This window comes from Mustela putorius, unplaced genomic scaffold, assembly GCF_011764305.1.
Source record: "Mustela putorius furo isolate JIRA1106 unplaced genomic scaffold, ASM1176430v1.1 tig00003899_pilon_pilon_pilon, whole genome shotgun sequence".
Taxonomy (NCBI): Eukaryota; Metazoa; Chordata; class Mammalia; order Carnivora; family Mustelidae; genus Mustela; species Mustela putorius.
The window spans coordinates 15,569,683-15,583,412 of record NW_025422048.1 but is presented as its reverse complement, the minus strand read 5'-3'; the positions used below and the strand labels follow the sequence as shown (position 1 = coordinate 15,583,412).

Genomic DNA, 13,730 nt, shown 5'->3' with positions numbered 1-13,730 from the left:
CATCGGGCTCTCTGCTCAGCGGGGGGCCTGCTTCCTCCTCTCTCTCACTGCCTGCCTCTCTGCCTGCTTGTGATCTCTCTCTCTCTTTCTGTCAAATGAATAACGAATAAAATCTTAAAAAAAAAAAAAAATTCTGGTTCCTAGAAACGCCTTTTCTTCTGATCTGTGTGTCCGAGTTCTGCCTGTAGGGGGCGCCTGAGCCGCGGCCGGAAAGACTTGCTTCCTGGTTCTGGGCAGCGGGCACAGCTGGCCCCTGGGGGGCAACAGGCTTCTCCAGCACCTGGTTCCGCACGGCACACAGCTTCTCGGGGGGTCGGGCTGCTGCAGGGCAGTGTGGCCAACGGCCCGCCAAGTCGTGGAAACGCCCTTACACCTCCCCGGGGCAGTAAAAAGAAGTAGATCAGCCTTCTGGCCGGACAGCTGTGTGTGCGCACCGCTCCCAGATCCCCTAGGGGGCGGATGTCCAGAGGTTTCCCAGGGGGCACCTTTCTGCACAGTCCCACCTGAGAGGCACCACGACGTCCCTGCCATTCTTGTTTCCAGGCGCCTGGAACGAGGTCAGGATTTTAACCCTGGGACAGTGGGTTCTGTCCCCTGGCGCTGTCCGTGGGCCCTGAAAGTGCCTCTCCCTTGGCTGTGGTGGCTTCCTGAGGGGGATCTACCTCAGCTCTGTGGAGAGACGTGGGTGGGTTCTGACCTCAGCACCGGGGAGGCATTTTCTGGGCAGCTTGTCTCAGCCATGTTGGAGAAGAGGCAGTCCTTGGTGGGGTCTTGAGTTCTGTGAGGGACTCTGCTTACGTAATTCTGTCAGCACTGGTGAGGGGACATGTCTTTGGGTGATCCCCTCAGTCCTACGTGAGGGACGGGGGGAGTGGTTCCTGGCTCTCGGTTCAAGCTCTGTGAGGGGATGTTTCCTGGGCTGCACCAGCTCAGCCCTCGGATTCCTGTCCCTGAGGGCTTCTACCTCAGCCTGCGAGACAGTCGCCTTGGGGTGTAGCTCAGCCCGAGGGGGCATTTTCCCGGGGTGCTCTGTCTCAGCCATGGTGGGGCTGGGCTTCCGTGGTGCTCTGCTGGTCCCTGGTGAGGACTCGTAGTCCTGGGGAGACTTTCGTGGGGGCTCTGTCCCCTCCTGTGGGGTGCCGCTCCTCCGATGCTTTAAGACGATGGGGAAGCTGTCCCCGGGGGGCTCCGTCTGAGCCGGGCGTGGCCGGGAGAGAACTTCCCCTTGGGTGATCGCTCGGCGCTGGGGGTTTGGGCTCTTTCTTGGCGCTCCCCCGCTGCCGTCTGGGGAGCCGAGGCTCTTCCTCGGAAGGTCCATCTCCGCCCAGAAGCGGGCTTCTCCTTGAGTGCTCCCTCCCAGCCCTGGGTGGAGGGTTCCTTGGGCACTTGGTCCCCCTTATGGAGGTGGGCGGCTCTTCCTCGGCCTCGCCCCCTGTCTCAGCCGTTGCCCGGGGGGGGGGGCATCCTGGGGGCTCTGCTCAGGGGGTGCACTCTCCCTCGTGTGGTCTGTCTCACTCAGCCTTTGGGGTGAATTCTTACTCGGGGGCTCTCGGGCACTTGGGGTGGTTTGCTCTTGCTTGGATGCTCTGTCTCAGCCCGGGGTGGGGTAGTTTCCCTGGGTTTCTGTATCTCAGTCTCTCAGGGGTTCTATCTAACCTTCTATGGGTGACCGTGGTCATCAAAGTGGGAATCTGGGGCGGACAGTACGTTAGAGTTGGCTGCTTTCCATACGCAGAAACACTTGCTATAGGGCGTCTTCAATCTCAGTGCCCTGGTGGGTGTGTGGGGGCCTCTCATTCTGTGTACACGTGCATTTTGTACTGGTTAATGTGCTTTACTGGCCATTTTTGTATGTCTTTTGAAGAGACGTTCCAGGACGTGCATCCACATCTTACTGAGATATCTGTAGTTTTTTTATTATTATTATTTCTTTTCAGCTTAACACTATTCATTGTTTTTGCAGCACACCCAGTGCTCCATGCAATCGGTGCCCTCCCTAATACCCACCACCTGGTTCCCCCAACCTCCCACTCCCGCCCCTTCAAACCCCTCAGGTGGTTTTTCAGAGACCATAGTCTCTCATGGTTCACCTCCCCTTCCAATTTCCCTCAACTCCCTTCTCCTCTCCATCTCCCCATGTCCTCCATGCTATTGGCTATGCTCCACAAATAAGTGAAACCATATGATAATTGACTCCCTCTGCTTGAATTATGAGATATCTGTAGTTTTAAAATTGATTTGCTGTTCAACATACGTTTATATTTATACATATACTTAAAAATATAATTTTCTGTGTCTTCTGCTGATCTGTTTTGTTTTGTCACTCTCTTTTTTGAGAGGGAGAGAGAAGGCATGCACACAAAAAGCAGGGAGTGACAGAGAGGAGAGAGGGAGAGAGAGAATCATAAGCAGGTTGGCCACCCAGCACAGAGCCCAGGTTGGAGCCCAGGTTGGGGCTCAATCTCACCACCTTGAGATCATAACCTTATCCAAAGTCAAGTGTCAGATGCTTAACCAACTGAGCCACACAGGTGCCCTAAGTCGTTGCCTTCTTAGTATATTTTTGATGCACCGAAATTCTCAGTTTAATTAAGTCTAATTAGTCAACCTATTCATCATGGTCAGTGATTTCATTCTTTTTAAAAGCTTTACCTTTTAAAACCATGAACGTACTATCCTACGTGTCCTTCTATCTCTCCTATTCATGGGAGATCAATGTTATATGGACAGGAAGGGGATCAGAGCAGAATTGCTGTTCTCCGCAGGGAGCAGGTGGACTTACTGAATGGACCACAAAGGCTTGAAGGCCCCAGTGTCAACAATCTAGCACCCGCTAGATTTCCCGAGTCATGTCTAGACTCCCTGTCCTGTCGCACGGGCGTATCCGCCCACCCTTGCTCCATCCAACTCCACAGCGTTGTCATGGCTCCTACGTCTGCTGTCTGGCCGTGTGCATCTTCCAACCTGGTGCTTTTGCCTAAATAGGGTCTCAGCTATTCTAGGCCCTTCGATATCCATATACTCTGTAGTATCAGCTCATGAGTTATCCCCAATGTTAACAGGGAGATTTTAAAGTTTTAATAAAAAATTACTTAGATTTAAGCACGATGCAATAATTATTCTGGGCAGAATTGGCAACAATGACTTAATAATGAGTCTTCCCATCCACACGGTATGTATGTATCCACACGGCCCATTTACTGAGGCCTTTGATTTCTGTCCATCAGGTTTATGTTTCATGGGTAGTGCTTAGGCACACCTGTGGTTAGCTTTGTTCTATAGGTTTTTCATTTTTTTTTAAAAATTTTTATATTGTGAGTAATCTCTTCACCCAACATGGGGCTTGAACAGACAACCCCAAGATCAACCGTCCCACCATCCACTGACTGAGCCAACCAGGTGCCCCTAGATGTGCTTGACACTGTTCTAATGGTATTTTGAATATCTTTTTCTAATCGGATTGTTATTTCACAGAAATACACAGGTTTTTGATTCTTGCTCTTGCATCCAGTAACTTGGCTACTGTACACTTATTAATTCTCTGTATTTTACATCCTTTTGGATATTCTACATATAGAACATGTCCACTGTGAACAATGACAGCCTCAGTCCTTCTTCTCCAAAATGTATACTTCTGATTGTTTACTGACAGTTTTCAGTTCCTCCAGTATGTCCTTGAAAACACAGCGGACACCATGTCTTATTTCAAACTCAAGAAGAAAGAGTTGGGCATGTCGCCATTAAATACAGCTCTTGTGTGCATTTTGCAGGGGGTGGGGGAGGGGGGGAAGATAAGCTTTCTTAGGTTAAAGAAGTTGCCTTTCATCCAAAGTTGCTGAGGATTTTTACTGTGAATAAGTATCCAGCATCAACCCACTTATTACAATGGCGCTGTGCGTTTTGCCCGGTTTTTGCTGTTTATGTAGCACATTTTCACGGATAAATTTTTCCAGGGTGAAACCAGTCTTCCTTCCAGCAATAGACCCAACTACCCCATGACCTTTAGGGTTTGTTTGTTTGTTTGTTTGTTTGTTTTTTAATGTCCTGTTTAATTTTACTTGCTAACGAGTTGTTTAGGAGTTGTGGGTCTATATTCAGGAGAGCGATCTGGGTCTTTTGCTTTCCTTTTCTTCCAGTGTTTTTGGTAGATGTTAGTAACACATTTATCTTGGCGTCACAAAATGAGTAGGGAACTCGCACCCTTTCTTCTCTTCTCCGAAAGCGTTTGCGTAAGACTGGTATTATATCCCCCCTGAATGTTTGAGGGACTCCCCAGGAAAGCCTTTAGAATGGAAAGGCTCATCATTTGGTACTAAACGTTGGACCACATACAGGGGTGTTCAGATTTTCTGTTTCTTCTTGGTGACTTTTGGAATGTTTCCTTGCTCTAGGACAGTGTCTATGTCGTCTCAGTTCCCAAATTTACTATAAAGTCACTCTGGGTGTTCCCACTGTCTTTCACAGAGCTCCCTTCTGGATACAGGGCTCGGACTCCTGCTTGGTGGACAGTATTGTTATTCTGTGGCTAAGTTGTCCTTGATAATCATGCCAAGGAGCCATCTTGGTCTGTTCGGGCTGCCATAGCACCATGGCAGAAACTGGGAAGGTGACTGGGACAGAAATGTGTTGTCCAGAGCTGGGGAGGCTGGGGGCACCAGGACCAGGCTGCCGACACCAGGGAGATGTAGGGATGTCCGTGGCCTAGTTCAGAGTCAGGCGCCCTCATTCTGCCCCGTGGGAGGGCTCGGGTTCTCTGCAGCCTCCTTTTCTGAAGCACTAATCCAGCTCAGGAGTGGGCCACTGTCTGCACCTCAGCACCCGCCAAAGGACCCGGATGCCTCCTGATATCAGCTTCCCTGGGGGTTTGGATTTCAACACAGGCTGGTGGGGAGACACAAGTGTCAACACACAGCATAGCTCTCACTATAGTCTTTTTGCCTCTTCCTCCAGGGACAGACCTCATTTATTTGCAGCAATGCTTCTTTTCTAACAGAATGTGAAGTTGTAAGCTCCCCCCCACCTCCATTTCATGTGTCCCACAGAATCAGTCATGTGATGTTTTCTTAGACTTCAATAGTGAGTATTGATTTAGAAGTATGTTACAAACTTTTGGAGTACCTTTTGTTGTGTTGGCAAGTAGTACTTTTTAAATTTCATTTTGTTTAGATATCATAGTCCACATGAAATTAAGGATTGGGGTTTTGGTGTCACCATTGCCAATGTTTGCCTGCTTGAGAAGAAATTATATTCTTTTTTTAAAACAATTTATTTATTTTCAGAAAAACAGTATTCATTATTTTTTCACCACACCCAGTGCTCCATGCAATCCGTGCCCTCTATAATACCCACCACCTGGTACCCCCCACCCCAACCCCCCACACCCCCGCCACTTCAAACCCCTCAGATTGTTTTTCAGAGTCCATAGTCTCTCATGATTCACCTCCCCTTCCAATTTACCCCCCAACTCCCTTCTCCTCTCTACCACCCCCCCTTGCCCTCCATGATATTTGTTATGCTCCACAAATAAGTGAAACCATATGATAATTGACTCTCTCTGCTTGACTTATTTCACTGAGCATAATCTCTTCCAGTCCCGTCCATGTTGCTACAAAAGTTGGGTATTCGTCCTTTCTGATGGAGGCGTAATACTCCATAGTGTATATGGACCACATCTTCCTTATCCATTCGTCCGTTGAAGGGCATGTTGGTTCTTTCCATAGTTTGGCGACCGTGGCCATTGCTGCTATAAACATTGGGGTCCAGATGGCCCTTCTTTTCACGACATCTGTATCTTTGGGGTAAATACCCAGGAGTGCAATGGCAGGGTCATAGGGAAGTTCTATTTTTAATTTCTTGAGGAATCTCCACACTGTTCTCCAAAGAGGCTGCACCAACTTGCATTCCCATCAACAGTGTAAGAGGGTGCCCCTTTCTCCACATCCTCTCCAACACATGTTGTTTCCTGTTTTGTTAATTTTGGCCATTCTAACTGGTATAAGGTGATATCTCAATGTGGTTCTAATTTGAATCTCCCTGAGGGCTAATGATGATGAACATTTTTTCATGTGTCTGATAGCCATTTGTATGTCTTCATTGGAGAAGTGTCTGTTCATAGCTTCTGCCCATTTTTTGATATGTTTGCCTGTTTCGTGTGTGTTGAGTTTGAGGAGTTCATTATAGATCCTGGATATCAACCTATTGTCTGTACTGTCATTTGCAAATATCTTCTCCCATTCCATGGGTTTCCTCTTTGTTTTGTTGACTGTTTCCTGTGCTGTGCAGAAGCTTTTGATTTCGATCAGGTGGGATTCATCCCTGGGCTACAAGGATGGTTCAACATTCGCAAATCAATCAACGTGATACAGCAAATTAATATGAGAAGTGTGAAGAACCACATGGTCCTCTCAATTGATGCAGAAAAAGCATTTGACAAAAACCAGCATCCGTTCCTGATTAAAACGCTTCAAAGTATAGGGATATAGGGATCATTCCTGAACCTCATCAAATCTATCTATGAAAGACCCACAGCAAATATCATCCTCAATGGGAAATAGCTTGCAGCCTTCCCGTTGAGATCAGGAACAAGACAAGGATACCCACTCTCACCACTCTTGTTCAACATAGTATTAGAAGTCCTAGCAACGGCAATCAGACAACAAAGAGAAATAAAAGGTATCCAAATTGGTAATGAAGAAGTCAAACTCTCTCTCTTCGCAGATGACATGATTCTTTATATGGAAAACCCATAGGCTCCGCCCCCAAACTACTAGAACTCATACAGCAATTCAGCAACGTGGCAGGATACAAAGTCAATGTGAAGAAATCAGTGGCTTTCTTATACCCTAACAAGGAAAATACAGAAAGGGAAATTAGAGAATCGATTCCATTTACTATAGCACCAAGACCCATAAGATACCTGGGAATAAACCTAACCAAAGAGGTAAAGGATCTGTACTCGAGGAACTACAGAACACTCATGAAGGAAATTGAAGAAGACACAAAAAGATGGAAGACCATTCCATGCTCTTGGATCGGAAGAATGAACATTGTTAAAATGTCTATAATGCCTAGAGCAATATATACTTTTAATGCCATTCCAATCAAAATTCCACCGGTATTCTTCAAAGAGCTGGAGCAAATAATCCTAAAAATTTGTAGGGAATCAGAAGAGACCCCGAATCGCTAAGGAAATGTTGAAAAACAAAAATAAAGCTGGGGGCATCACGTTACCTGATTTCAAGCATTACTACAAAGCTGTGATCACCAAGACAGCATGGTACTGGCATAAAAACAGACGCATAGACCAGTGGAACAGAGTAGAGAGCCCAGATATGGGTCCTCAACTCTATGGTCAGTTAATCTTCGACAAAACAGGAAAAAATATACAGTGGAAAAAAGATAGTCTCCTCAATAAATGGTGCCGGGAAAACTGGACAGCTATATGTAGAAGAAGGAAACTCGACCATTCTCTTACACCGTACACAAAGAGAAACTCAAAATGGATAAAAGACCTCAACGTGAGACAGGAATCCATCAGAATCCTAGAGGAGAACATAGGCAGTAATCTCTTCGATATCAGCCACGGCAACTTCTTTCAAGATATGTCTCCAAAGGCAAAGGAAACAAAAGCAAAAATAAAGTTTGGGGACTTCATCAAAGAAATTATATTCTGATTAATGAATACAGGATCCTATGTGAGGCCATGGTCAACCCTATCAGGGGTGGTATCTTTCAATCTATGCATTTGCTGTCTGGGGCCTGAGCCGAGGAAATTGTCACGTTCTGATTGATGCCCCCCCGTAGAGCAAAATGATCGTTGGAGGCAGACATGTGCACAGAAGGATTCCATCACAGCAAACCTTAGGACTTCCTGTGGGAATGCGACAGAAGGATGTAACCTCATTCTTCTGCTACACAGGACTTGAGTAGCAGGTAGCTGAGGAGCCCTGGCATCCACTTTGCAATCATGAGGAGGAGCCAGAACTCGGATGACGTGGCTTCAAAATGCAGAAGAGAAACCTGGGGAAGGGACCAGGCCCTTGGTCATATTATTGATACAGGATTCAGCTCATTTGATGGTAACCTCCACTTAGCTGTTGGCTTCTTGTATCATTTTAGCCAAAACAGGAGAGGTTTATGGCCCTGTGATTGAAAGCACCTTATGCAAAACAGTGTTCATGGTGGCAAGCAAAGGAGCAAAACACAAGACACATTTGGGAATGGAAGAAATTGTACCAGCTGGCAACAACCACTTTTCACATTCAGTATGCCCAAAGCCTGGCTTCTCCTCATAAAATGGCAATGTTCTTGTTAGATTTGGATCTCATTGTGAAAAACGTCCCGTTTGCCAATGCTCCCCCAGGGTGCACAGGCTCCACTTTTCACAATTCAGAGCCCGCAGAGCAGCTGTGAGAAGGAGAAGGGCTCAATCTGCCCTTCTGTAGATGGGTACCATGGAGGATGCCAGGAGGGAAGCCTGAGAAACTATAGGAGGGGCGGCTCCTGGGCTGGACCGGACTCAGCTTTGAGGACGAATCAGCTTCCTGTGCTGCTCAACCCTCACGTGCTCACATTAGTCCAGGCCCCGACCATCAACATTTCTGGTTCCAGTGCAAAGAAAATGTTGCATGTAAAGGGAAATGCAATGAAACTTTTGTAGTTAAAATGTTACTGAGGAAGTTGGCAGGGGGCGATAGTTGTCAGAAAAAATGGATTCACACCCAGCAAGGTCAGAAGACACAGACAGATAAAGAAGCACTGTGGGATGTGGGAAGTAGCCTCAAGCCGACCGCACTGCTTTTCCACCGGTGGCTCCTGCTTCGTGGTTCCTTGTGAATGTGGGGAACACAGCTGTTGGGGGCTCAGGCCACGGATTTCAGTGTCCCTCGGTCCTCCTTCTGACCCCTCTTAACGTGACCTGCCCCTCCCTCATCTCGTCGCTTTCGTGAGATGATCCTCTGCCGAGTAAAGGCATTTTGATGAAGGATGGTACTGCAGGCTGGGGGCTAGTGAGGCGGGAGAAGGCACCTGCGCCTGGCCAGCCACCCTTCATGGGCATCTTTGTGCTGGCTGATTGCTCCTGAGCCCCACACCTACCCTTCCTTACCTTGTATCCAGTTTTTGCCAGAATTCTGCCTTGGTTGGGGGAGTTTCTGAGAGCACGTGGCCTCCTGTTGACCCCAAGTTGGCCGCGGGCTATCGGAAGGCCCTCATCCCTTCCCCTGTCCTTGAACGTAAGTTCCTCTCCGTCGTGGGAGCTGTCACACAGTTCCAGCTTCAGAGGGAGTGTTGTTGGGCCCATGTGGACAGTGCCTGGGATGAAGCCCACGCAGGCGACTATATAAACTTGAAGGGCCCTGCCTGGCAGTGCGCAGATCTCCTCGTGGGGCCGCCCAGGACCAGCCTGGTATGTATGTTCCTTGCTTCTTAGACCTGCCAGGACCCAGGAGGAGTGGCCTGCCTCCTTCGTGGTCTGTCCTTGTCTTCCCTGTCAGGGGCCAGTGGCTGATTTCGCCCAGATGCTCAGCAGCGAGCTCTCAGGGGCCAGAGGCCAGGTGAGCAGAGACATGGGTCTGGACCTTTCTACAGGGAGGCCACTCCTAGACAGCAGAGGAAGCAATCCAACTGTGGGTGTAGGCAGAGAGCCCCCAGAGGAGCCACGTGCATGCTGAAGAAACGCCTGGCTGATGGCTCAGGACACATTGTGGAGGAGGGAAGGTGCAAGATTGTGAGAGCCGGTCTGGACGGGTGGAATGCTTGCATGGCTTCTCACGTTTTTCTTGAAACTCCAGTTAGGTAACACAGAGATGCTATTAGTGTCAGGTGTAGAACTGAGTGATTCCACACGTGTCTGTACGACAGCCGGTGCTCATCACACAAGGGCCCTCCCTCATCCCTGTCACACACATGTCCCCAAGCCCACCTCCCCTCCAGGACCCTGAGTTTGTTCTCTGCGCTTAGGAGTCTGTTTTCTGGTTTGCCCTTCTTTCCCTCGCCCCGTGGTCATCTGTTTGTTTCTTAAATTCTGCATGTGAGCAAACTCGTTTGCTGTTTGCCTTTCTCTCACGGACTTACTGTGCTTAGCATTCTGCTCTCTAGCTGCACCCACGTCATTGCGCACGGCAAGATTTCATTGTTTTTGACAGCAGAGTAATATTCTGCTGTAGACGTACACCATGTCTTCTTTTTCCATTTATCAGTCAGTCACCAGTCTGGCTCTTCCCAGAGTTCAGCTGCTGTCGGCGATGCTGCTGTAAACATCGGGGTGCAGGTACCCCTTCAAATCAGTATTTTTGTGTTCTTTGGGTAAATACCTGGTACTGCAAATGTTGGGTCATCACGTAGTTCTATGGTAACGTCCTGAGACACCTCCTTCCTCTTTCAGAGTGGTTGTTTTTTTGTCATTAATGGAACATGTTTCTTAATGCTCCTCAGGAAGTGATGAGTGATAAAGCAGAGGAGTCCGCTGTTGGGCCCAAAAGCCAAGTGAAACGTTCTGGAAAATCCATCACTCCGCCTCCATTGAAGAAAAGGCTGAGCATGCCGCTGCTGTCAGTGAGAGAGGAAGGAGAGGGATCATCCCAGCCTGGGGCCTCAGCCGTGTCCTCGGAAGATGGTGAGGATGCCCTGCCCGTCCTCCCCTCCCCTCCCTGACCTGGCCCAGGGCAGCCCCTCCTCTGGCTCCTCCATGCCTCGGGGTCAGTTCTGATCAAGGTCACTGGCTTTGGGTGAGGCTGCCATTAATTTCCCAGCCACACTGGACCAGGTGATCACTCTGTCCTTCATGGAGACATTCCTGGCTCCCCAGACTCTGCATTCTATAGATGTTCTTCTCCTTTCTGATCTCCTTTCTCTCCTCTTAACACTGTCGCAGTTCCTGAGTCCCACCGTTATACTGTCCCTCATTCCACACTGCCTCATCACTCAGCCAGGTGTTCCAGAGCTTCTGAGCTCGCGTCCTGCTTCCCCGCCTGAACGTGTGTAGCCCATTTGTTGCCGTGTACCCAGGGTGACCGTGTCCACACAGAAATCAGATCATCACATGCATATCCTGAAACCCATCATTAATTCCCCAAGCGCTCGGAACAGAGTCTGAGCTCCTGACGCTGGTCTCCAGACCTTGCTCCTCCTGACCCTGCCATCCTCTCCTGCCATCTCATGTCCTCTCCGTGTCTTCCTTGCTCTCTCTGCATCTGACCCTTATTCTGTGGCCCAGGCTTGTCCCCTTGCACAGGCAGTGCATGGCCTTCATGGCAGCCAGGCCGCCTCCGCTGTGTGTGCACGGGCCGGCTCTGTCTCCTGCTCCTGGCTCTGCCCAGGGCTCACCTCTTCAGACCGCCCTGCCCGACCACGCATCATGGAGGCCTCCTCTCCCACTCTGGCTCACATCCCTGCTGACTTCTTCCTAACACAAAATCAAACCATGTTATTCCCTTTGCCCATTGTACATGTACTCTCTGATGTCCACAGTGGTTGTAACTTCTAAAAGGTAAGGGTTCTTCTGTCTGGTTCACTGCTGATCCCCATTGTTGTCTTGATGTTTGGCACAGAGGAGCATGAGTGAATGAAGTAGATGTGTCAGACTTGGAGTAAAAAAAAAAAAAAAATTATCTCCTGAGACCAAAAAAATAAATAAATAAATAAAAAGCCAGATGAGGAAGATCATTTACTGACTGGGATCTCTAGTGATTTAGTGCCAGTATCAGGCATCGTGACATCAAGTGACATCAAGTGACACGTTCAGCTCTTCTCCTTGTAGAGTGCATCAAGGGAACATTGAATCCTGAGTCCCAGGGCTCTGTGAATGTTTGTTGATTAGTCGTATTGTCCAAGTCTGTTTCTGTGTGTATGCGTAGTGACAAGAATAGAAGAGGCTTCTCTGTTGTATTATTTTTCATGAGGTCAAATTTTCAGTACTGATACATCTAGCTGGTGTATTGTCCTGCTGCGAAAAGAAACATTAGAGACTGTGAAGCACATGGATGTGCGTATGGGGTTGCTGAAATGCCCATCATTGCAGCTCCGCCTTCAGTGAGGTTTCCAGGGGCACCTGCCATTCACAGTATGCACGGGGCGGGGAGGGGAAGTGGTCGATCCCCACCTGATGGCTTCTGGTCAAAATCTGATCTCCAGAGCATGTGAGCGTGGCAGGAGACGGTACTCCACACAATTAGATTCTTTGTGTCCTGACTTAGCCAGGGTCAACAAGGGTGGGCCGATTCACAGACCTGGTAGTGATGCCCTGGTGGGAGGAATCTTTCCCAGCTGTCTCTCTGCAGATGAGCCCAAGGGCACAGCAACATCTGTGTGGGAAGATGTGCCAGATCAACTGCCAATACCAGTGAAAATCAATATGGAAATAAAACTGCAATTGAAGAAGGAAATCCGATATTTTGAAGGAAGTAAGTCGAGTAACAATTTCTGTCCGTGAACCACAGGAAGTCTTTCCCATTCTCTGATCCGGACTAGATTCCACTGACCTCATCCTTTGCCAGAACTGGGTTTTCCCAATTAGAATGGTTCGTCTTTATTTTGACTGAAATGTCCCAGTAAACCTTTTTCTCTTGTTCTTTTGTATTTCTTAATTGGTTATTGTGTACTAGATTCCGTTGGTGGATATATTCGGATGTCTGAAAGTAAGGATGGAACGCACAGGTACTCTGTAACATTCTAGCCCTTGAATGATCACCGAGTCTCCAAGACTGAGTTCTGTCTCCTCTTTGTACTTTAGAAATACTGAAGGGTTTTTTTTTTTTTCTCTAAATATCTTCAGAATATGGAAAAATCCTCAAATTGCTTGAGGGAGTGCAAGGACCTCCGGAAGTGCACAAAAAATTTGCTGTATATGCCATGAAGGAAGCGGCAAAGTGAGTGTAGGAGGACGTGTCCAGCGGCGGGGCCAGTGGGCTGCTGGGTGAGGGGTGGGTTTGGGCCCTGCCTGACTTTTCTCAAACCCTGATCCTCACTCAGAGTCCATGTTGTCTCCACTTATTTTGATTGATATTATCTGAGTCTCACTCATTCTTGCAAGCTCAAGGAACCTTCTGTTCACACCTGAGTTTGAGGTGGGCCTTGACCTTGAACTGGCACTCTGTATTTACTGGATTGTCCCATACCATGCAGATGTGTTTTCTGTTCTCCTGTAAACTGAGCTTCTCTCTGTATTTTGCACAGTGCGTCCTACAACATGGGTTGTTTGGGTATCATTCGGTTAACGGCTTGTCTCTTTATTTTCAGATTTAAAAGAGAAGGCTTAATAAGTCACCTTGAGAAGGTGCTAGAGAAAATAGAACGCGACCAGTTTCTCAACAAAGGTGATGGCTCCCCAAGCTTTTAATCCCGTTATGGCAATCATCAATGAGAAAGCAGAGCCAATTGGCTGTCCTGGAATGCGACCAGATATTGTTGATGGCTCCTAGCATGATTAGCTAAGAAATCGTCTTCTTGGGGCTAAGGAAAAGCGTTGCAACTTTCATGTTATAAGTTTCTGTTAGTAAAAGTTGGCCTTTTGCCCTAAGCGTTTTGTCTCAATGCATTGTTTGTTTGTTTGTTTTCCTTCTGTTTAGTCATGAGGGTACACTACATCCTAGGTTCTCTGCAGGTCACAAGTATGTATTTGGTATTTATTGTCATCTTCTATACCAGCCATTTCTTTTTCTTTCCTTCTTTTTTTCGTTCTTTTAAGAGAGGGAGGGCCATGAGGGGCAGAAGGAGAGGAAAAATTATATATT

General features: G+C 48.0%; 1 protein-coding gene across 2 annotated transcripts; it reads left to right on the top strand.

The window, feature by feature from the left end:
- The first annotated feature begins 395 nt into the window (after nucleotides 1-395).
- On the top strand, nucleotides 396-13,505 carry LOC123388488 (cancer/testis antigen family 45 member A8-like). Of its 2 annotated transcripts, none has more exons than XM_045068187.1 (5): nucleotides 396-557; nucleotides 10,435-10,615; nucleotides 12,279-12,401; nucleotides 12,773-12,866; nucleotides 13,237-13,505. In XM_045068187.1, the coding sequence occupies exons 2-5, from the start codon at nucleotides 10,441-10,443 to the stop codon at nucleotides 13,334-13,336; spliced, it is 492 nt and encodes a 163-aa protein (XP_044924122.1). In that variant the 5' UTR covers nucleotides 396-557; nucleotides 10,435-10,440; the 3' UTR covers nucleotides 13,337-13,505. The 2 variants fall into 2 exon arrangements, with proteins under 2 accessions (XP_044924122.1, XP_044924121.1); XM_045068186.1 differs by lacking the exon at nucleotides 396-557 and adding an exon at nucleotides 9,424-9,554.
- The last annotated feature ends 225 nt before the right edge of the window (nucleotides 13,506-13,730 follow it).

Coding starts and splice junctions, on each gene's coding strand:
- LOC123388488 (XM_045068186.1), top strand. CDS start 9,519: ATGCTCAGCAGCGAGCTCTCAGGGGCCAGAGGCCAG. Junction 10,616..12,278: donor AGCCGTGTCCTCGGAAGATG/GTGAGGATGCCC, acceptor GTCTCTCTGCAG/ATGAGCCCAAGGGCACAGCA. Junction 12,867..13,236: donor GCCATGAAGGAAGCGGCAAA/GTGAGTGTAGGA, acceptor CTTTATTTTCAG/ATTTAAAAGAGAAGGCTTAA.